At 41.7% G+C, this 16611-nt stretch overlaps 1 protein-coding gene across 2 annotated transcripts in view; it reads right to left on the minus strand.

Moving 5' to 3' along the window:
• NUDCD1 (NudC domain containing 1) overlaps positions 1 to 16611 on the minus strand; it is a 75901-nt gene that overhangs the window by 48194 nt on the left and 11096 nt on the right. Inside the window, exons 2-4 of one of the 2 annotated variants that reach the window (XM_061605173.1) lie at positions 16426 to 16580; positions 7502 to 7687; positions 995 to 1178 (exon numbers count right to left, since the gene is read on the minus strand). In XM_061605173.1, coding sequence (XP_061461157.1) covers positions 995 to 1178; positions 7502 to 7687; positions 16426 to 16580 — 525 coding nt within the window. The remainder of the gene's footprint in view (positions 1 to 994; positions 1179 to 7501; positions 7688 to 16425; positions 16581 to 16611) is intronic. The other variant, XM_061605183.1, reaches the window with a different exon arrangement.

Raw genomic sequence — 16611 nt, forward strand, 5'->3', positions numbered from 1 at the left:
TATCATCATTCTGGAACCACCCCTACCCCAGCAAGGGACAGTCAACAAAGTGAAAGAGTGATGGGGAAAGCACCATGGTAACATCCAATCACATGCTTGGCAAGACAATATGTTGTCATGTGGAATGCTCCTGTTCAGGATTATCCATTCAATCCGCTCCCCTTCCATATATCCTCTATTAGATTACTTTCCGCTCCAGTAAGTTTGCATTCGGTGCCTTCTGAGAAGGCTCAGTCCTCACTAGGCTGTTTTGCAAGGTCTCTCCCCAGCCACCCCCTCCCCCACATGTGTTGGAAGCGAAGAGTGCTGGGCCCTAAAAGGCAGCCTGAAAGTATCTTCAAAATAATGGGGATTTCCCCTCTAAAGATTCTCTTGCATTTTTTGCAAAAGATGGGATCCCTCCAAACCTGCTCATATCCCCTCTTGTGCACAGACGGTGCTTCTTTGGCTACATAAGGACTGGCACTCAGACAATTGAGTTGCTATTAGCAGATGATGATGTTTTCAGGAGAGAGAGAAGTTGCAAGGCTGCTGTTTTGATAGCACTCCTGCACAAACATCTTTTTCCAGCCCCATAAAGGTTGTATGTTTGCATATACACACTGGTTGCACTCTTGGGAGTACTAGATGGGAAATACTGATGAGGAGCACACAGCAGCCCTATGTCCAAGGCATCCGACTTAAATCAAAACAGTGTTTATTCAGAAGTCAGTCCCACCGATTTAAATGTAACTTAAGCTGCAATATGCTTAGGTTTGCTGCCTTCCTCTGTTATTTTTGTATTATGATTCCAGCCAGCCCCCAACAAGAAATAATTCCATTTCTGCATATCCAGATTCATATCCTTCATTCAACTATCGAAATATGACAAAATTCTTTCCAGCTACCACAACCATTGGAATGCAGACATCCTAAACGTATAACCATTTAAAGCTACAGTGCATGAGTCTCTTTTTCCACACACAAGGAAGGCCACACCAAGTAAAATACTTACTTTCCTTACCAGTTTTCATAATTGTAACCCACTCCAAGGAAACATGGAAGCCACTGCCTTGCATATCCAATTCATCTTTTTCTACTCGCAGTAGTAGTACACCTACTGCATGGGCATCCGACTGCAGAAAGGAAATGCTGTGGACAATAACAAAGGGGCTCCCAAAGTCTTCGTTGAATAATATCTGAGGAGAGAATGATTCATGAATGCTACTGGGTCATGCTTTCTGAATGCACAACACATGCTCCAAATCATGCAGGGCCATAGCTCAGTGGAAGAGCATCTGCTTTGCATGCAGAAGGTCCCAGGTCCAATCCCCAGCATCTCCAGGTAGGACAGGGAGAGTCTTCTGTCTGAAACCTACTGCCAGTCAGTGTATACAATACTGAGCTCGATGGATCAATGATCTGACTCAGTATAAGGCAGCTTCCTATGCTCCTATCAAACAGAAACGCAAAGCTGGGACAGGAACACATCACAGAGGGGAGAGAACAGAGATGACACAGGGCTGCTGGTTTTGGTTCCAGCCTCAGTTTTAGAAATACCTTTTGAAAAATACAGATGAGGCACACACAGCCCTCACGTTTCCAAGGCATCCATCCAGGTTTATTGAAACGGGGTGTATAATTACCTGAAGATTTTGAATTTTAAACTTGCTGAAAGGATATCATTTTCATTTCAAGCATATGATTTTTCTACTATTTTTACTTAGGTTTCATGTCTGGTGAAAATGATTCTGGTGCCTATGAATCTGACATTTGTTTCAGCAGCTAGATCATTTCCACTGTCTTAATAAGTGAGTGGGTAATACACAGTCTGAAAAAAACAGATTACAGAGTGATGAACAGACTCTGGTTTTCTGAAGCCCCATGATCAACGGAGAGCATAGGTTTTGCAGAAGGGTCATGAGATGCCATCAACTTAGCTCCATTACCAGTAAGCACCAGTGCATCTAATGGCTTTTGAGCATGGGGGAACAGGCAGAGAAAAGAGGTAATTTGCTTTCTTTTCATATAAATGTCTTAATAAATAATCATTAGCTACTGTAATCATCTAGCTTTTAACATTTTTCTACTGTGGATTTTTTTTATGGACACTGTTGTAAACCGCCCTGGAATTTTCAATGACAGGCGATATATTTTATTTATTAAGACACATATAAAGATAAAATTCAAGTTATGTGCTTGACAATTTGGATGCCTCTGCTTTTGTACACAACTGTTCACAGAAAACATATTGTTATTCTTTCATCTGGGAAAATAGCAAGTGCTTGGTTTGTACACGGGCAAGCTGTACTATGTACAGATATAATACCCTAACTATACAAACGTGTTAAATTCCTATTTCAAGCAAAATTATCTTAGTACCAGAAAAGGATTTTTTTTAAATAAAAATGGACAAGGCAGAAATCATATAATCACTGCCTACTGCAGTTACACTAGACATTCTGAAACATAACTTAACAATTTGTTATTAGTTGCTATCAGGGCTGGGTGATCTGAAGGGAAATGGGGATGGATGACCTGAGAGCAGCTCAGCCCATAGCTGAAATACTGGTTTCCCAGAGGGACAAGAGAATTGGAGGTGGCAGCTTTATATGGCCAGCAGGATCACTATTGGCTCTTTGTGTTATCAGATTATGCTGGTGGTCTGGCCATGTGCAGGAGTGGTGCTGCAGCACAACAGAGAACAGGCAAATAGCCCCCTTCTCCAGCAAGCTGCAGAGTTCCTATTTCGAGACCCCCAATGTCCTTCGAGATTAGGCTAGTAATCATTTCAGGTTTCATGGTTGGTGTCAGACAGCATCTAGTTCTCCCCTATATTCCGGTATTATTTCATGCTTAGGGGTTGATTATCGAGGTAGCTTTAAGAAGAACAGCAAGCTTTTGTATGCTATTGGACCACTATGAGAACATACTGAGAACTTGCACTCTGCTACAGCTAATTAGAACAGGGAACCATCTATTCCAACATTCTGTTTCCAATAGTGAACCAGCACCTTGAAGCACTCATAGCTAGGCCACAATGATCTTCTACTGCTGACGGCCAGCAACCAATATTATTTGGTAGACTGCCTCAGTACATGTAGGTTCAATTCAGCTATAACTGTGAATATATCTTGGAACAAGTATATATAGAGTTTGGTTATGCATAGACACTTGATTTGCCCTGCTACTCAAGAAACCATAGATCGTTTAGCAGGCATGCCATCTACTGCAGCCACATTCAACCCCACTGACAAAAGGCTCCAAAAAGGAAGCTTTTTTAGGATGCAACTCCATCTTATCCAACATCCAGAATCACTGCTCAAATTACTCCAAGATGCTTCACATGCAGGTGGGTGGATTGGGGTGACTGCCAGTCTCTTTGCAAGCCATCTTGTCTGTTTCATGTGAATCAAAACTGAAGGATGCATTGTGAACCGCATGAATAAATGGGCTACAAACCAAGGTATTCTTTGGAAGCACTTCGCAACAGGTAAGTATGGTAGATAAGAACAAGCACCAGGATGTTCCCATTTCAAATTCTACTTTGCTCACAAGGTGGGCTTAGGTACGGCACTATTTAATTTAAATCTTGGCACTCTCATTTTCAAAACAGGGACAATAATACTGACTTGGCTACAGTAGCATTGTTGCTGGGATAAATGAAGTAACTTACGCAAAGCATTTTGAACATTCTACACAGTTGATCTACACTGTTAGTATGATATCTTTTGCCAGGAAGCGAAGAAGAAAAATAGTTAAATCGCTATGCTGCATTCTCTCTCAGAAATGGTTCAGTCAACTTAAGCTGCTGGGAAATAAGGCAAGTGAAGTGGATTCCTCAATGCTCAATAAAACCACTTATGGTGTAAAGCTATGATTAGTGCCCATCTAAATGCAATTAATGTTAATATGGAGTTCACAAACTTCTTCTGCATATATTAATATTTAATTTTCCCTATGAATTATAGTTGCAGATCTATGACTTATGAACAAAATCAAATTTCACATCTGAAGAATCAACTAAATTACAGATCTATGCTGAAAGGCACACTCTAAAGAACAATAACGACCCCACAAGATACATTAGAATGATGACACATATTTCTAAGAGTCATAAGCCTTTACATCTAACGTTTTTCTATTTGCTTAATTTCACTTCAAATGTACTTTCATTATGATACACTTGACTCAGTAACATTAAATGAAATGGGAGAGTATGAAGATCAGTACAACATGGGCTCTGCATGTCATAGATGATCCCTAGTCAAACTACCACAAACTCTGGTTGCAGGGCTGGGAAAGACCTTAAATAGCTGCTGCTAGTCAGAGTCGGCAACATCAGGCTAGAATGACTTGGAATACAGCAGCTTCAGACCTTAACAAAAAAACAGTTTCAACTCTTGACATTTCTACATCTATTTTCAAAGTCACTCAAGAACTTTCAATTGGAGAAACCTCATCTGAGTCAATTCCATCACTTTCTGGACCTGCTATTTATATAATGTGGTTAGACCCCAACGTGCACACACAGAACACGATAGCTACATGCAGGGATACAGAAAACTGGACTGGCCATCTATCCTACACGGGGGGTACTCCAAGTAGTTGTAAGGTGAGCCAAAATTGCAGAGGTGAGCCCCATGCTCCCCACATCCAAGCTTGGTACATTTGGGGTTGGTAGCATGGGGCGGGGGGAGAGAGGTGGTTTTGTCCCTGCTTACCTACATCTTGCACTGGCTGCCCATTTGCTACCGGGCCAAGTTCAAGGTTCTACTTTTGGTGTACAGCTCAGGACCAGGATACCTGAAAGACCGTTTTATCCCTTACATACCCAGTCGATCACTGCGCTCTGCAGGTGAGGGCCTCCTGCAGATACCATCTTATTAGGAGGTTCATTCTGCACAATATAGGAAACGGATCTTTAGTGTGGCGGCACCTACCCTGTGGAATTCCCTCCCTTTGAATATTAGTCAGGCACCATCTCTGCTATCTTTTCGGCGCCTTTTGAAGACTTTTCTTTTTCAACAAGCCTTTTAAGTTGAGAGCTATCCCAGTCTGTGTCAGAATTGCCTAATATGTTTTTAACCCTTTTAAAAAAGATTTTTTAAACGTTATTAATGCTGTTTTGTCTTAATGTATTTTAAGATTTGTTTTTAAGATGTTTTAAAGTGTTTTTAGTGCCTTGTTTGCCGCCCTGGGCTCCTGCTGGGAGGAAGGGCGGGATACAAATTAAATAAATAATAATAATAATAATAATCTTGCTGCTTCCTGAGCTTCTCTGACACTCAGTGCAAGGAAAGAAAGGTTAGGGGAATCACCTTTCTTTCACACTTGGAATAAAGGGATCCAATATACTCATTTAGATCCATACCAATCGGGTTTCAGGACTGGGCATGGTACAGAAACAGCCTTGGTCGCTCTGGTAGATTATATGAGGAGCGCACTAGACAGGGGAGAATCCACCTTTCTTGTCCTCCTGGATCTCTCAGCGGCTTTTGATACCGTCGACCACGGTATCCTGTTAGATCGCCTGGAGGGATTAGGAATAGGAGGCACTGTTTTACAGTGGTTCTGTTCCTTTCTCTCTGACAGGCACCAACAGGTAGCATTGGGAGATGAGGTTTCAGACCCTTGGCCCCTCACTTGTGGAGTGCCACAGGGTTCTATCCTCTCTCCCATGCTATTTAACATCTATGTAAAACCGCTGGGAGCTATCATCAGGGGTTTTGGGCTGCGGTGTCACCAATATGCTGATGACACGCAGCTCTATCTCTCCTTTAAATCTTCACCGGAGTTGGCTGTAGAGACCTTGTCCAAGTGCCTGGAATCCGTGAGTGGACGGATGGGAAGAAACAGGCTGAAGCTCAATCCTGATAAGACCGAGGTGCTACTTGTGGGTGACAGGGGAAAGTTGGGTGTTGCTGACCTGAATCTTAATGGGGTAAAATTGCCCCTGAAGGATCAGGTCCGCAGCCTCGGGGTTGTTCTTGATTCCAAGCTGTCCATGGAGGCTCAGATTTCGGCAGTGAGCCGGGCAGCTTGGTATCAACTACACCTCATACGGAGGTTGAAACCCGACCTTCCTATTCATCAGCTCCCACTGGTGGTACATGCCCTGGTTACCTCTCGTTTAGACTACTGCAATGCGCTCTACGTGGGGTTACCCTTGAAAACGGTCCGGAAACTACAACTGGTGCAGAATGCGGCGGCACGCCTGCTTACAAACAGCCGCCGCCGTGATCACATCACGCCGGTGTTATTTCATCTACATTGGCTTCCAGTTGTTTTCCGGGCCCAATTCAAGGTGTTGGTCTTAACTTTTAAATCCCTATATGGTCTCGGCCCAGTTTACCTGAAGGAGCACCTCCAGTACCACCAACTAAGCCGCCCGACCAGATCAGCCACACAGGGCCTTCTCTCCGTCCCACCAACGAAACAGCTAGGTTGGTGGGGACTAGAGAGAGGGCATTCTCAGTGGCGGCCCCCACTCTCTGGAACTCCCTCCCGTTCGATCTTCGCCATGCCCCTTCCCTGGATACATTTCGCCGAGCCTTAAAAACATGGCTCTTTGGACAGGCCTTTGGGGTCCCCGGGGTGGGCTAATTTCTTTATATTGTTTTAAAATTGTCTATTGATGGCCCTGTACTGCCGCTTTTTAAAATGGTTATTGTTGACTGCGCTGTATTTTATTATGTATTGTATTATTATGTATTGTTGAATTTAATGTTGTACGTCGCCTAGAGTGGTTTCGGCCAGATAGGCGACTCAAAAATTAAATTTATTATTATTTATTATTTATTTATTATTCTGTTAGCACAAGGATTTATGCTTGTGCAAGAGAACGTCCCACCATGTTCCCCCACATGCACCCCTTGCCCTACCCAAATCTGCTCTGGACAGTTGAGGAAAAACTCCAGAACAGATTTAGGGGGCCATGCAAGGGGAGGGGAGGGGAGGGGAAGTTTCGCTGTGCATGTGGAAATCCTTGTGTCAACAGACACTAGCACTACACTGGATACAACCAATGCTCTTGTCATTGGATGCCTGTCTAAATGACAGCAGGTTCAGAGGCAGCATACCCAGGTACCAGAAGCTAGGAAGACACCTTTGGGCCTTCTTGTCAGCTGCACAGAGGTATCTGGGCAGCCACTATTTAAAATTGATCTATGGACTTTTCAACTAATCCTGCAGTTGGCTCTTGCCCCATTCTCTCTTTTAGTCCAACTTCACCTTCTCTGCTGTACAGTCTCCTCGCCATCTGGTAGGGTTATCTAGACTGCTACTGCTCTTGTACATGCTAAGGTAGCATGGCTTGGCCACCATACCGCCCTGACTGACAGCATTCTAGCACAATGAAATATGACCCTCGTTACGGTTCTTGAGATCAGAAGTCCTTTGCACAGGAAGGCCAACCGTGGTATACTTCGGCAATAGAGAAGGAGGAAGGTAGTAACTTCTGGCTTTGCCTGAGCACATTCAACCATTTGGAAAAAGAAAAGCTGGGATTTGCAAGACTTACTTCCCACTTTTCACATGAGCCATCACCGCGCTTGCCTGTTCGAATCAGATACAGCCTTCCTGTTCCATCTGAAAGGGTAACCCAGGTGGAAGATGTGAAGTGTACTGATGCACAAAGGCGGTTATCACAAGCTATCAAGTCTGCAGGAAGCCTGAATATCTCTCTCGGTTTTTTTAAGGCAGTGTCCTGTAAGCAAGAAACAAGAACACAGTTGAAATTGTCAGACAAACAACACACACACCTTGATGAACAGTTCTTGGTTGAGGCTTTTGGTGTTGTTAATAAATAGTTGGCCTAATATGAAAGCAGGTACACAGATCTCTTACCATCTCCTTAGTAGAAAGGTAAAATATGAACTGAGCCCAAGCCCAAAGAGAAATTCATATCAGGAGAGTGGCATATTCAGAAAAGTCTACAGCTAGTATACAACATTAAGAATTTTGAAGATCCCATTAATCTGGTGTGTGTGTGTGTGATATTTGATTCCATACAGATTAATACAAGATACATCCAAACATCCCAGACAAATGTTGGAGATGTAACTGAAGGCACATTTCATGCATATATTCTGGTGGCACTCATATACATAACCTTTCTGGAAGGGGGTATTATAAGATATTAAAAAATGTCAGGATATAATAGCTTTCTGAACGCAAAGAAGATTTCGCTGTGTTACATAAAAGTTATGCTACAACTAACAGACATAGGGATAAGTAACTTAGTGATTGTATGTATTAGTATTGTCATGCACTGGAAAAATCCACAAATTCCAACCATTTTAGAATAGTTGGAGAGGGATGAGATACCTCTTTGGGTTATATTCAAGATAGTTCTAAAGAGAACATTCTGTTCAGTGCAAGGATTTCTCCTTGCACAATGGAACATTCTCCCCCTCTCCTCCCTCTAAATCTCCTCCTGCTAAATCGGTTGTGAGGGATCTCTTGATCCTCTAGAGCAGATTTGCAGACAGTGCGCATGGGGAGGAGGAGAGAACGGCAATATTCCCTTGTACTAGCGCTAATCTTTGCTCTAGTGGTTTTATTTTGTTGAATACTACCATCTGTTGCTAAAATTGACTTATTTTTCTATGTTATTTTAGAGACTAGGAAAATAGGCGTATAAATTATCTATATAATTATTATTCTAATAAGATACATCCATTATATATATTTTTCTCTTTACTGTGGAAATTTAGAGTTGATTGCTAGTGGCCATTACATTGTTTCATGAACTTGATTAATTTGCTAGTGCTAATAACTGCTGCTATTATGAATCACTGTTATTATGGCTTCTCAAGTTACATAGATTATAAACGTAATAAAAAACATTAAGAATATAAAAGATCCAGACAACATTATTTGACACATCTGGAAGCAGCTTGGCATCTAGCAACCAATGAAACAAAGGCAGTCTGTGAATTACTGTCTAGTAGCCAATTACTTAGAAACAAAGGAAGCTATCTTATACTGGGTCAGACCATCGGTCCATCTACCTCAGGACTGACTGAAGATGGCATGCTTATAGGAAACATTTTTGCTGCAAGAAGGGTGACTGTTTTGTTACAATTACCAATACCATCGATCGTTGAACACAATTACCAAAAGGGGTGTTTCCATGTTAACATTCAACGAATGTATGATCTGTGCACACAATAGCTGAGCAGTACATTCATATAGTTATTCACATGTAACACTCATTAAATGTGCTGTCTATGTATCTGTGTACATAACAGTTGAGCTGTATAAACCAGCAAGAAACAAAGTTAAAAACTGTAATCTCAAAATTGTAAAAATATCACTATATACATTTTCAGTACTGTGTTATCTGTTAACACAGTAGGCCCCCTCCCTGCTATGCTTTCAGCAGACCTTGAAGACCTGGCTCTTTACCCAGGCGTGGGAAGGGGATTAGGCTGGCAGATTGCAGTTCTTGGGGGGTTTAAATTCAAATTTAGGCTGGCAGATTGCAGATCTTGGGGGGTTTAAATTCAAACTTAGTCTGGCAGATTGCAGATCATGGGGGGGTTAAATGTTTAAGCTTTTAATTTTTAATTTCTAATTTTTAGAATTTTGATTATGTCTATATGGAATGTACTTGTGTTTGGTTGTGATTAATCTCTGCCAGATGGGCATCTAACAAATCTCATGAATAAATAAATAAATAAATAAATATTAAGAGAGAAAAACAGATGTTGCCTTCATGTTTGTTTCCCAGAAGTATGTGGCTGATCTCCGCAGGGAACTGAACTGGATGGAATCTTGGTCCAATCCAGCAGGGCCCTTTTTATGATCTTACAAAAATAAAAGGCAGTAATATATACGCATATATGCATGCTTATGAATACATTCTCTTTTGTGAATTATTGTTTTTAAAATGTATACCCTGCTTTCCTGCCCATAAAACAATCACTCAAAGCAGCTTACAAATATAAAAAAGTAATGCAAACATGAAAACAAATCAACTAAAATCAGCAGCAACCACCCCTCAAGTGTATTCACGTTCATTACATTAAAAAATAGAATCAAAAACTTATTTATAAAAAGGAATGTTTTAAACTGTCAATAGAACACAAATAAAGGAAAATACTACTAGTTTCTACCATACATACATACATAGAAACTACCATACTGCTAGTAGAAACCAGTAATGATCTGAAACAAATGCTGATAAAAGTTAAACAGGAAAGCACAAAAGCAGGACTACAACTGAACACTAAGAAGATTAAAGTAATGACAACAGAAGATTTGTGTAACTTCAAAGTTGATAATGAGGACATTGAACTTGTCAAGGATTATCAATACCTTGGCATAGTCATTAACCAAAATGGAGACAATAGTCAAGAAATCAGAAGAACTAGCTAGGACTGGGTAGGGCAGCAATGAAATACTAAAAAAGGTCCTCAAATGCAAAGATGTAGCACTGAACACTAACGTCAGGATCATTCTGACGATGGTATTCCTGATCTCTATGTATGGTTGTGAAAGTTGGACAGTGAAAAAAGTGGATAAGAGGAAAATCAACTCATTTGAAATGTGGTGTTGGAGGAGAGCTTTGCAGATACCATGGACTGCGAAAAAGACAAATAACTGGTGTTAGAACAAATTAAACCAGAACTATCACTAGAAGCTAGAATGATGAAACTGAGGTTATCATACTTTGGACACATAATGAGAAGGCATGATTTATTTATTTTATTTATTTATTATTTGATTTATATCCCACCCTTCCTCCCAGCAGGAGCCCAGGGCGGCAAACAAAAATGCCAAAAACACTGTAAAACATCATAAAAACAAACCTTAAAATACATTAAAACAAAACGTTAAAAACATTAAAAAAAGCTTTAAAAACATATTTAAAAGGGTTAAAAACATATTATTAAAAAAACACATAGCAAGCAATTCTGATTCACTAGAAAAGACAACAATGCTGGGAAAAACAGAAGGGAGTAGAAAAAGAGGAAGGCCAAACAAAAGATGGATTGATCCCATAAGGGAAGCCACAGACCTGTAGAAGATCTGAGTAGGGTGGTTTACAACAAATGCTACTGAAGGTCGCTGATTCATAGGGTCACCGTAAGTTGTAATTGACTTGAAGGCACATAACACACACACACACACAAAGAGGAAACTAACCTAACCTCTTGGGGCAGCAAGTTCCACATATGGGGAGCCAAGACAGAGAAAGTCCTCTTGCATGTTGCCACCAACCTTGCCTCAGAAGGGAGCGGCACATGGACAGATGCATATAAGAGGCACAGTTCTTCAAGTACTTTGGTCCCAATCTGTTTAGGGCTTTATAGGGAAAAACTATCACCTTGAACTGAACCTCGAAAATGGTCTGGAAGCCTAGACTGCATAGGCTTTGCTTCCAATGTCCTTGAATACTAGATATTTAAGATGCCCTCTTAGGCTGCAATCCAATATGCACTTACCTGGGAGTAAGTCCTATTGAACCCGATGGAGCTTACTTCTAAGTAGACATGTATTGGATTGCAGCCTTAGTTACAGATGGGGCTAAGAAGAAGATTTGTTCCCAGGCAACCTCCACTCTCTCCTTAATATAAAGTCTTACTTTGAAGTCAGCTTCTATTTGTCAGGGACCAAAAAGCCTTTCAGCATCATGGTCTCCAAGGTAACAGTTTGTCAATAGTTAGCATTTCGTATGAACACAGTGTTTCTGGCACAGGCCCACACAGAATGACACCATGACCTATTTGCTGGAAACTGTTTATAGATAACTCTGGGGCAGCACCTCACTCGGAGCTGTAATTTCTAAGTCTGTAGCAGAAATGAGGAAGGGAAAACTCATCTTGTCAAGGCCAGCATAATTATTTGGAAGTGAAGGAAAAGAAGCACCTTCACTCAGAGTGGATAGGGATTTCGTGTGTGTGAAAACAGTGTGCGTTTTGTTTTTAAAAAATGCTTCCAAAGGGTTTGGAGACATATCATGTTTTATACTTTTCTGCCTTACATGTAATAAAACTGAGTAAAAAGTGCCATTTTTTTTACTTATTCCTTTTGTACACCTCAATCATTCATTGGAACAGATGTATGTTCCTCAGCTACAGAACCATATTATCCATCTATCACATTCCTTAGTAATAATAGTTTTCTTCCTCATTAGTTGTCCAAATTCTAAACTGTGCTGTTCTGAAGGTTATACTGTTGCAATACTATTCAACAGGATTCAGTCTGTAGTCATATATTTAGATGATTGGTTCAACTCAAATACTAAGTTCAGCAGCCATCACTCCATTCCTTTTTCAACCTTCCTGCCCCCATTGTCCCATCCACTCCTAGAATATCCTTCCTTGTCCATTTTCAGTCAATTGCAGGACCTTGTTCTTGAGTTTCCCTGCCCTTCTACATCTCTTTCTAGTAGCCTCTGCCTCATCCATCCATACTTCCTGTTCTGTTTTTGGCCTTATCTATTTGGCTTCCCACCTCTCAACCACCATGTCTGCCCAGCAATCCTGCATCTATTCATAGCTTCTTCCTAATAGTACATATTGTTCCCAGATCTTTAGAAACAACTGCAGAACTTGCTGCAAAGGTATTCTGGATTCGAGGCTACTGCCTTTGAAGCTTGGCCACCTCACCTTTAGCTTAACTAGGGTTTAGAAGGGCCCAGAGATACCTACAGAGGTCTTCCTTTCCTTGCAAAACCCGAAACATTCTCCATTTGAATTACTATATTTTAGAAGAATTAGAACACTTCACTAAGTGTGGGTGCCTGCTCTGAAAGGGCTCACAGACAAAGCTTCTGGAAGCAAAAACATTATAGTAAGCCGAAGTACAGAGTAACAAATAGATGAAAGCACGTGTTACACATTTGCCTTCTGGGACTGTCTGAACTGAGATTAGAGATGACAAGAGTGATACACAAACCTATCTGAGAATGAGTATGCCTGCAGCTTCACTTCTAACTTCAAATTAGAAAAAAAGAAGTCACATATTGGTCTCTCCAACTAATTTAACTGAATGGTACAATAGCTTTATAAGTGTGAAATTCACTCTAGCAATATACAATTGAAAAAAGGTTAAAACTAAGATATGCAGCACAAAACTGTGGAACAGTACAACCTTTATTATGCAGAATGATAAATATAATTAAACAGTGTATAATCCTGGAGTACAATACTTATCTCTGAAACACAGTGCAGTCGATGTTATGGAAAAGTGAAAGTTATACAGAGCAGCTTAATTAATATCACTGAATAGTGAAATAACACTATTACTGGATAATGTGTAATTTTTATTTGATTACATAATTAATGGAATTGAGTAATGTGCATATTTAAAATCAATAAAGCACAAGAGCACACATTTTTGAATCTTACATTTATTCTACAATTTCATCTCACTGATCGCTCTTTGTCTTTATTACATATTACAAGCAGGTATATGTTAAATGATATTTAAGTATCATAGTTACAGAAAAAAATATGTAAAAAAGTATGTTCATATTATGAATACTAGGAGTACTTATTGGGTTGTGTCGGACTAAATCATACTCAAAACAGACCCACTGAAATCAATGGACTTAAGTTCACTGTGATTATTGCTTTCATTGGGTCTACTGACTCAATTCTATGACTTAGTTGGATACCACCCTTAGGAAGTTTTCCTAGACAGATCTTCCCCTTCTTTCAGCCAGGAGATGAAATCAGACTAGAAACCAGAGAGGCCACATTCCTGTAATTATAATGACTTCTGTGCATAAGTGTCTTAGACTCAGGTCTAGCAGAACCCACTCCACAACATTATCAACCCCTTCACAATAGCCATCTCCATTTTACCCCCAAGAGACAGCAATCTGGAATGTTGCACCAAACCCATTCCACAGCCCAGAGGCCATGGTCTGAATTCTGAAGCATGACATCTGTTGTCAGAGCCCTTTGGCGTACAGTAGAACACATTCTCTCTTAGTAAAACACATAGCCACCTCCTCTTAGGACACAAGACCCCAAGGAGGCTTCAAAGAGGCATCTGCTCTTCAGAGGAGGAATCTAGAATATGACACCAATGATATTCCACTGCCTCCCAAATTCTACATCTTGACCTCTTCATTCTTCCCCTTCATGAAACCTCAGCAGAAATGTGAGATTTATTTATTTATTGCACTTGTATACCTCCCCATAGCCGAAGCTCTCTGGGCGGTTTACAGCAATCAAAAACATTAAAACAAATACACAATTTAAAAACATATTTTAAAAACAATTTAAAACACAATTTTAAAATTCAAAACAATATAAAAACAATTTAAAAACATATGTTAAAACGCCTGGGAGAAGAGGAAAGTCTTGACCTGGCGCCGAAGAGATAACAGTGTTGGCGCCAGGTGCACCTCGTCAAGGAGATCATTCCATAATTTGGGGGCCACCACTGAGAAGGCCCTCTCCCTTGTTGCCACCCTCCGAGTTTCTCTCAGAGTAGGCACCCGGAGGAGGGCCTTTGATCTTGAAAGTAGTGTAAGGGTGGGTTCGTATCGGGAGAGGCGTTCCATCAGGTATTGTGGTCCCAAGCTGTGTAAGGCTTTATAGGTCAAAACCAGCACCTTGAATCGAGCTCGGAAACATACAGGCAGCCAATGCAAGCGGGCCAGAATCAGTTTTATATGTTCAGACCATCTGGTCCCTGTTACCAATCTGGCCGCTGCATTTTGCACAAGCTGCAGCTTCCGAACTGTCTTCAAAGGCAGCCCCACATAGAGTGCATTGCAGTAATCTAATTTGGAGGTTACCAGAGCATGGACAACTGAAGCCAAGTTATCCCTGTCCAGATAGGGATGTAGTTGGGCCACCAACCGAAGCTGACAGAAGGCACTCTGTGCCAAAGAGGCTACCTGATCCTCAAGTGACAGAGATGGTTCTAGAAGAACCCCCAAGCTACGAACCTGTTCCTTCAGGGGGAGTGCAACCCCATCCAGAACAGGTTGGACATCCACCATCTGGTCAGAGGAACCACCCACTAACAGCATCTGTATTCCACAGTTCAACCAGGGTTTTGACAGCAGCGCCAGCCCTATCAGCTGGAAAACTCCCCAGAGCCCTTTGGAAACCATCCAGATCCATTAGTCTCTGGGGGCGGACCAACTTAATAGGTCCCACACCCTTGCAGAGGGGAAAAGCCACTGTAAGTCTAACCTTCAGCAAGCAGTGATCTGTCCATGACAGAGGGACTGATGTAAGGCCCCCCACATTCAGATCACCAACTCCATGTCCAGATGCAAAAATCTAGAGTATGCCCTGCTACATGTGTTGGGCCAGTGGCATATTGGGACAGTCCCATGGTTGTCATGGAGACCATGAAATCCTGAGCCGCCCCGGATAAGGTGGCCTCTGCATGGATGTTGACATCCCCCAGACTGTTGGTTCTCAACAGTACACCCAAGACCACCTCCGTCAGCTCAGCTAGGGAGTATGTTGGGCAGCGGGGTGAGCGGTACATCAACAGAACCCCCAGTCTGTCCCGCTGACCCAACATAAGGTGCAAACACTCCAGACCAGTAGTCACATGGACAGGGTGCTTGCAGAGGGAGATGGAGCTCCTATAGACCACAGCAACCCCCCTCCCTGACCCTCAGGTCTACCCTGATGCTGGACCAGGTACCCTGGTGGACATAGCTGGGGGAGACTGACTCCCCCTTGCTCACCCACCCAGGTCTTGGTTATACATGCCAGATCAGCTGCCTCATCCACAATTAAATCGTGAATGAGGGAGATCTTATTATGCATCGATCTGGCATTTAGCAGCAGCATCCAGAGGCCTGAGAGCTGGCTGATAGGGCAACCAACAAACCTGCGGGTGTGGGGAGGACCGGAACAAGGCACAGCCATTAATTGCCTAGGCCACGTTCCCCTTACCTGGCAAGTCCTCCTCACAACGCCGTATCTCCCTCGACCTGTCACTACACTAAGTAACACTACACAAGTAACTATGTATAGGACTGCAGTCATGCCACAAGACCAATCAGCTCACAATTCTATGACCATCAGCTGATCCTAATAAAATTATGTTTTATGCTATGTACTGGTCTCTCTAGGGGTGGAGCGAGGAGAGGAGACTTGGAAAATGGATCAACAGAGCTGTTTGCATTTCTGGACCCTCCCTGGAGGCTGTCATGATGAGCTCCTGCACTTCAAAGTTTACAACCGCATTGCTGTTTTTCACCCTTAAAAGAATGGTCACAAATTGCTAGGCCAAATCAACAAAGATTGTTCAATTAAAAGGAGAAAAAAAATACTAAATGTTGAGCTAAGAATTTATAACTTTGTGCAGATTCAAGGCAAAATTCATATTTCTGACAAAAAATGGTGGGGGTGGTCCCTGGGGACAGAATGGGTAAGGAACTTTGTCCTCCAACCCATTTAAGTTTGACAAACCTGCTTTGAGGCATTGTTCCTTTTTTCATTGCAACCTTACCAGAGTAACGCTTAAATTCATGACTCTTCCAAGCTGATCCACATAATAAACGTTATCTTGGTACCAGGGATCCAGGTGTAGGTAATTATACATGCCAAAGGCACGCATGTGATCCAATGTATACTGATCATCTCGAAGCCTGACTTCAGCAACCGCTGAAAAACAAAAACAAAACCCAGAAAAATG

Source organism: Rhineura floridana, chromosome 1 (genome assembly GCF_030035675.1).
Source record: "Rhineura floridana isolate rRhiFlo1 chromosome 1, rRhiFlo1.hap2, whole genome shotgun sequence".
In the NCBI taxonomy this organism is placed as follows: Eukaryota; Metazoa; Chordata; class Lepidosauria; order Squamata; family Rhineuridae; genus Rhineura; species Rhineura floridana.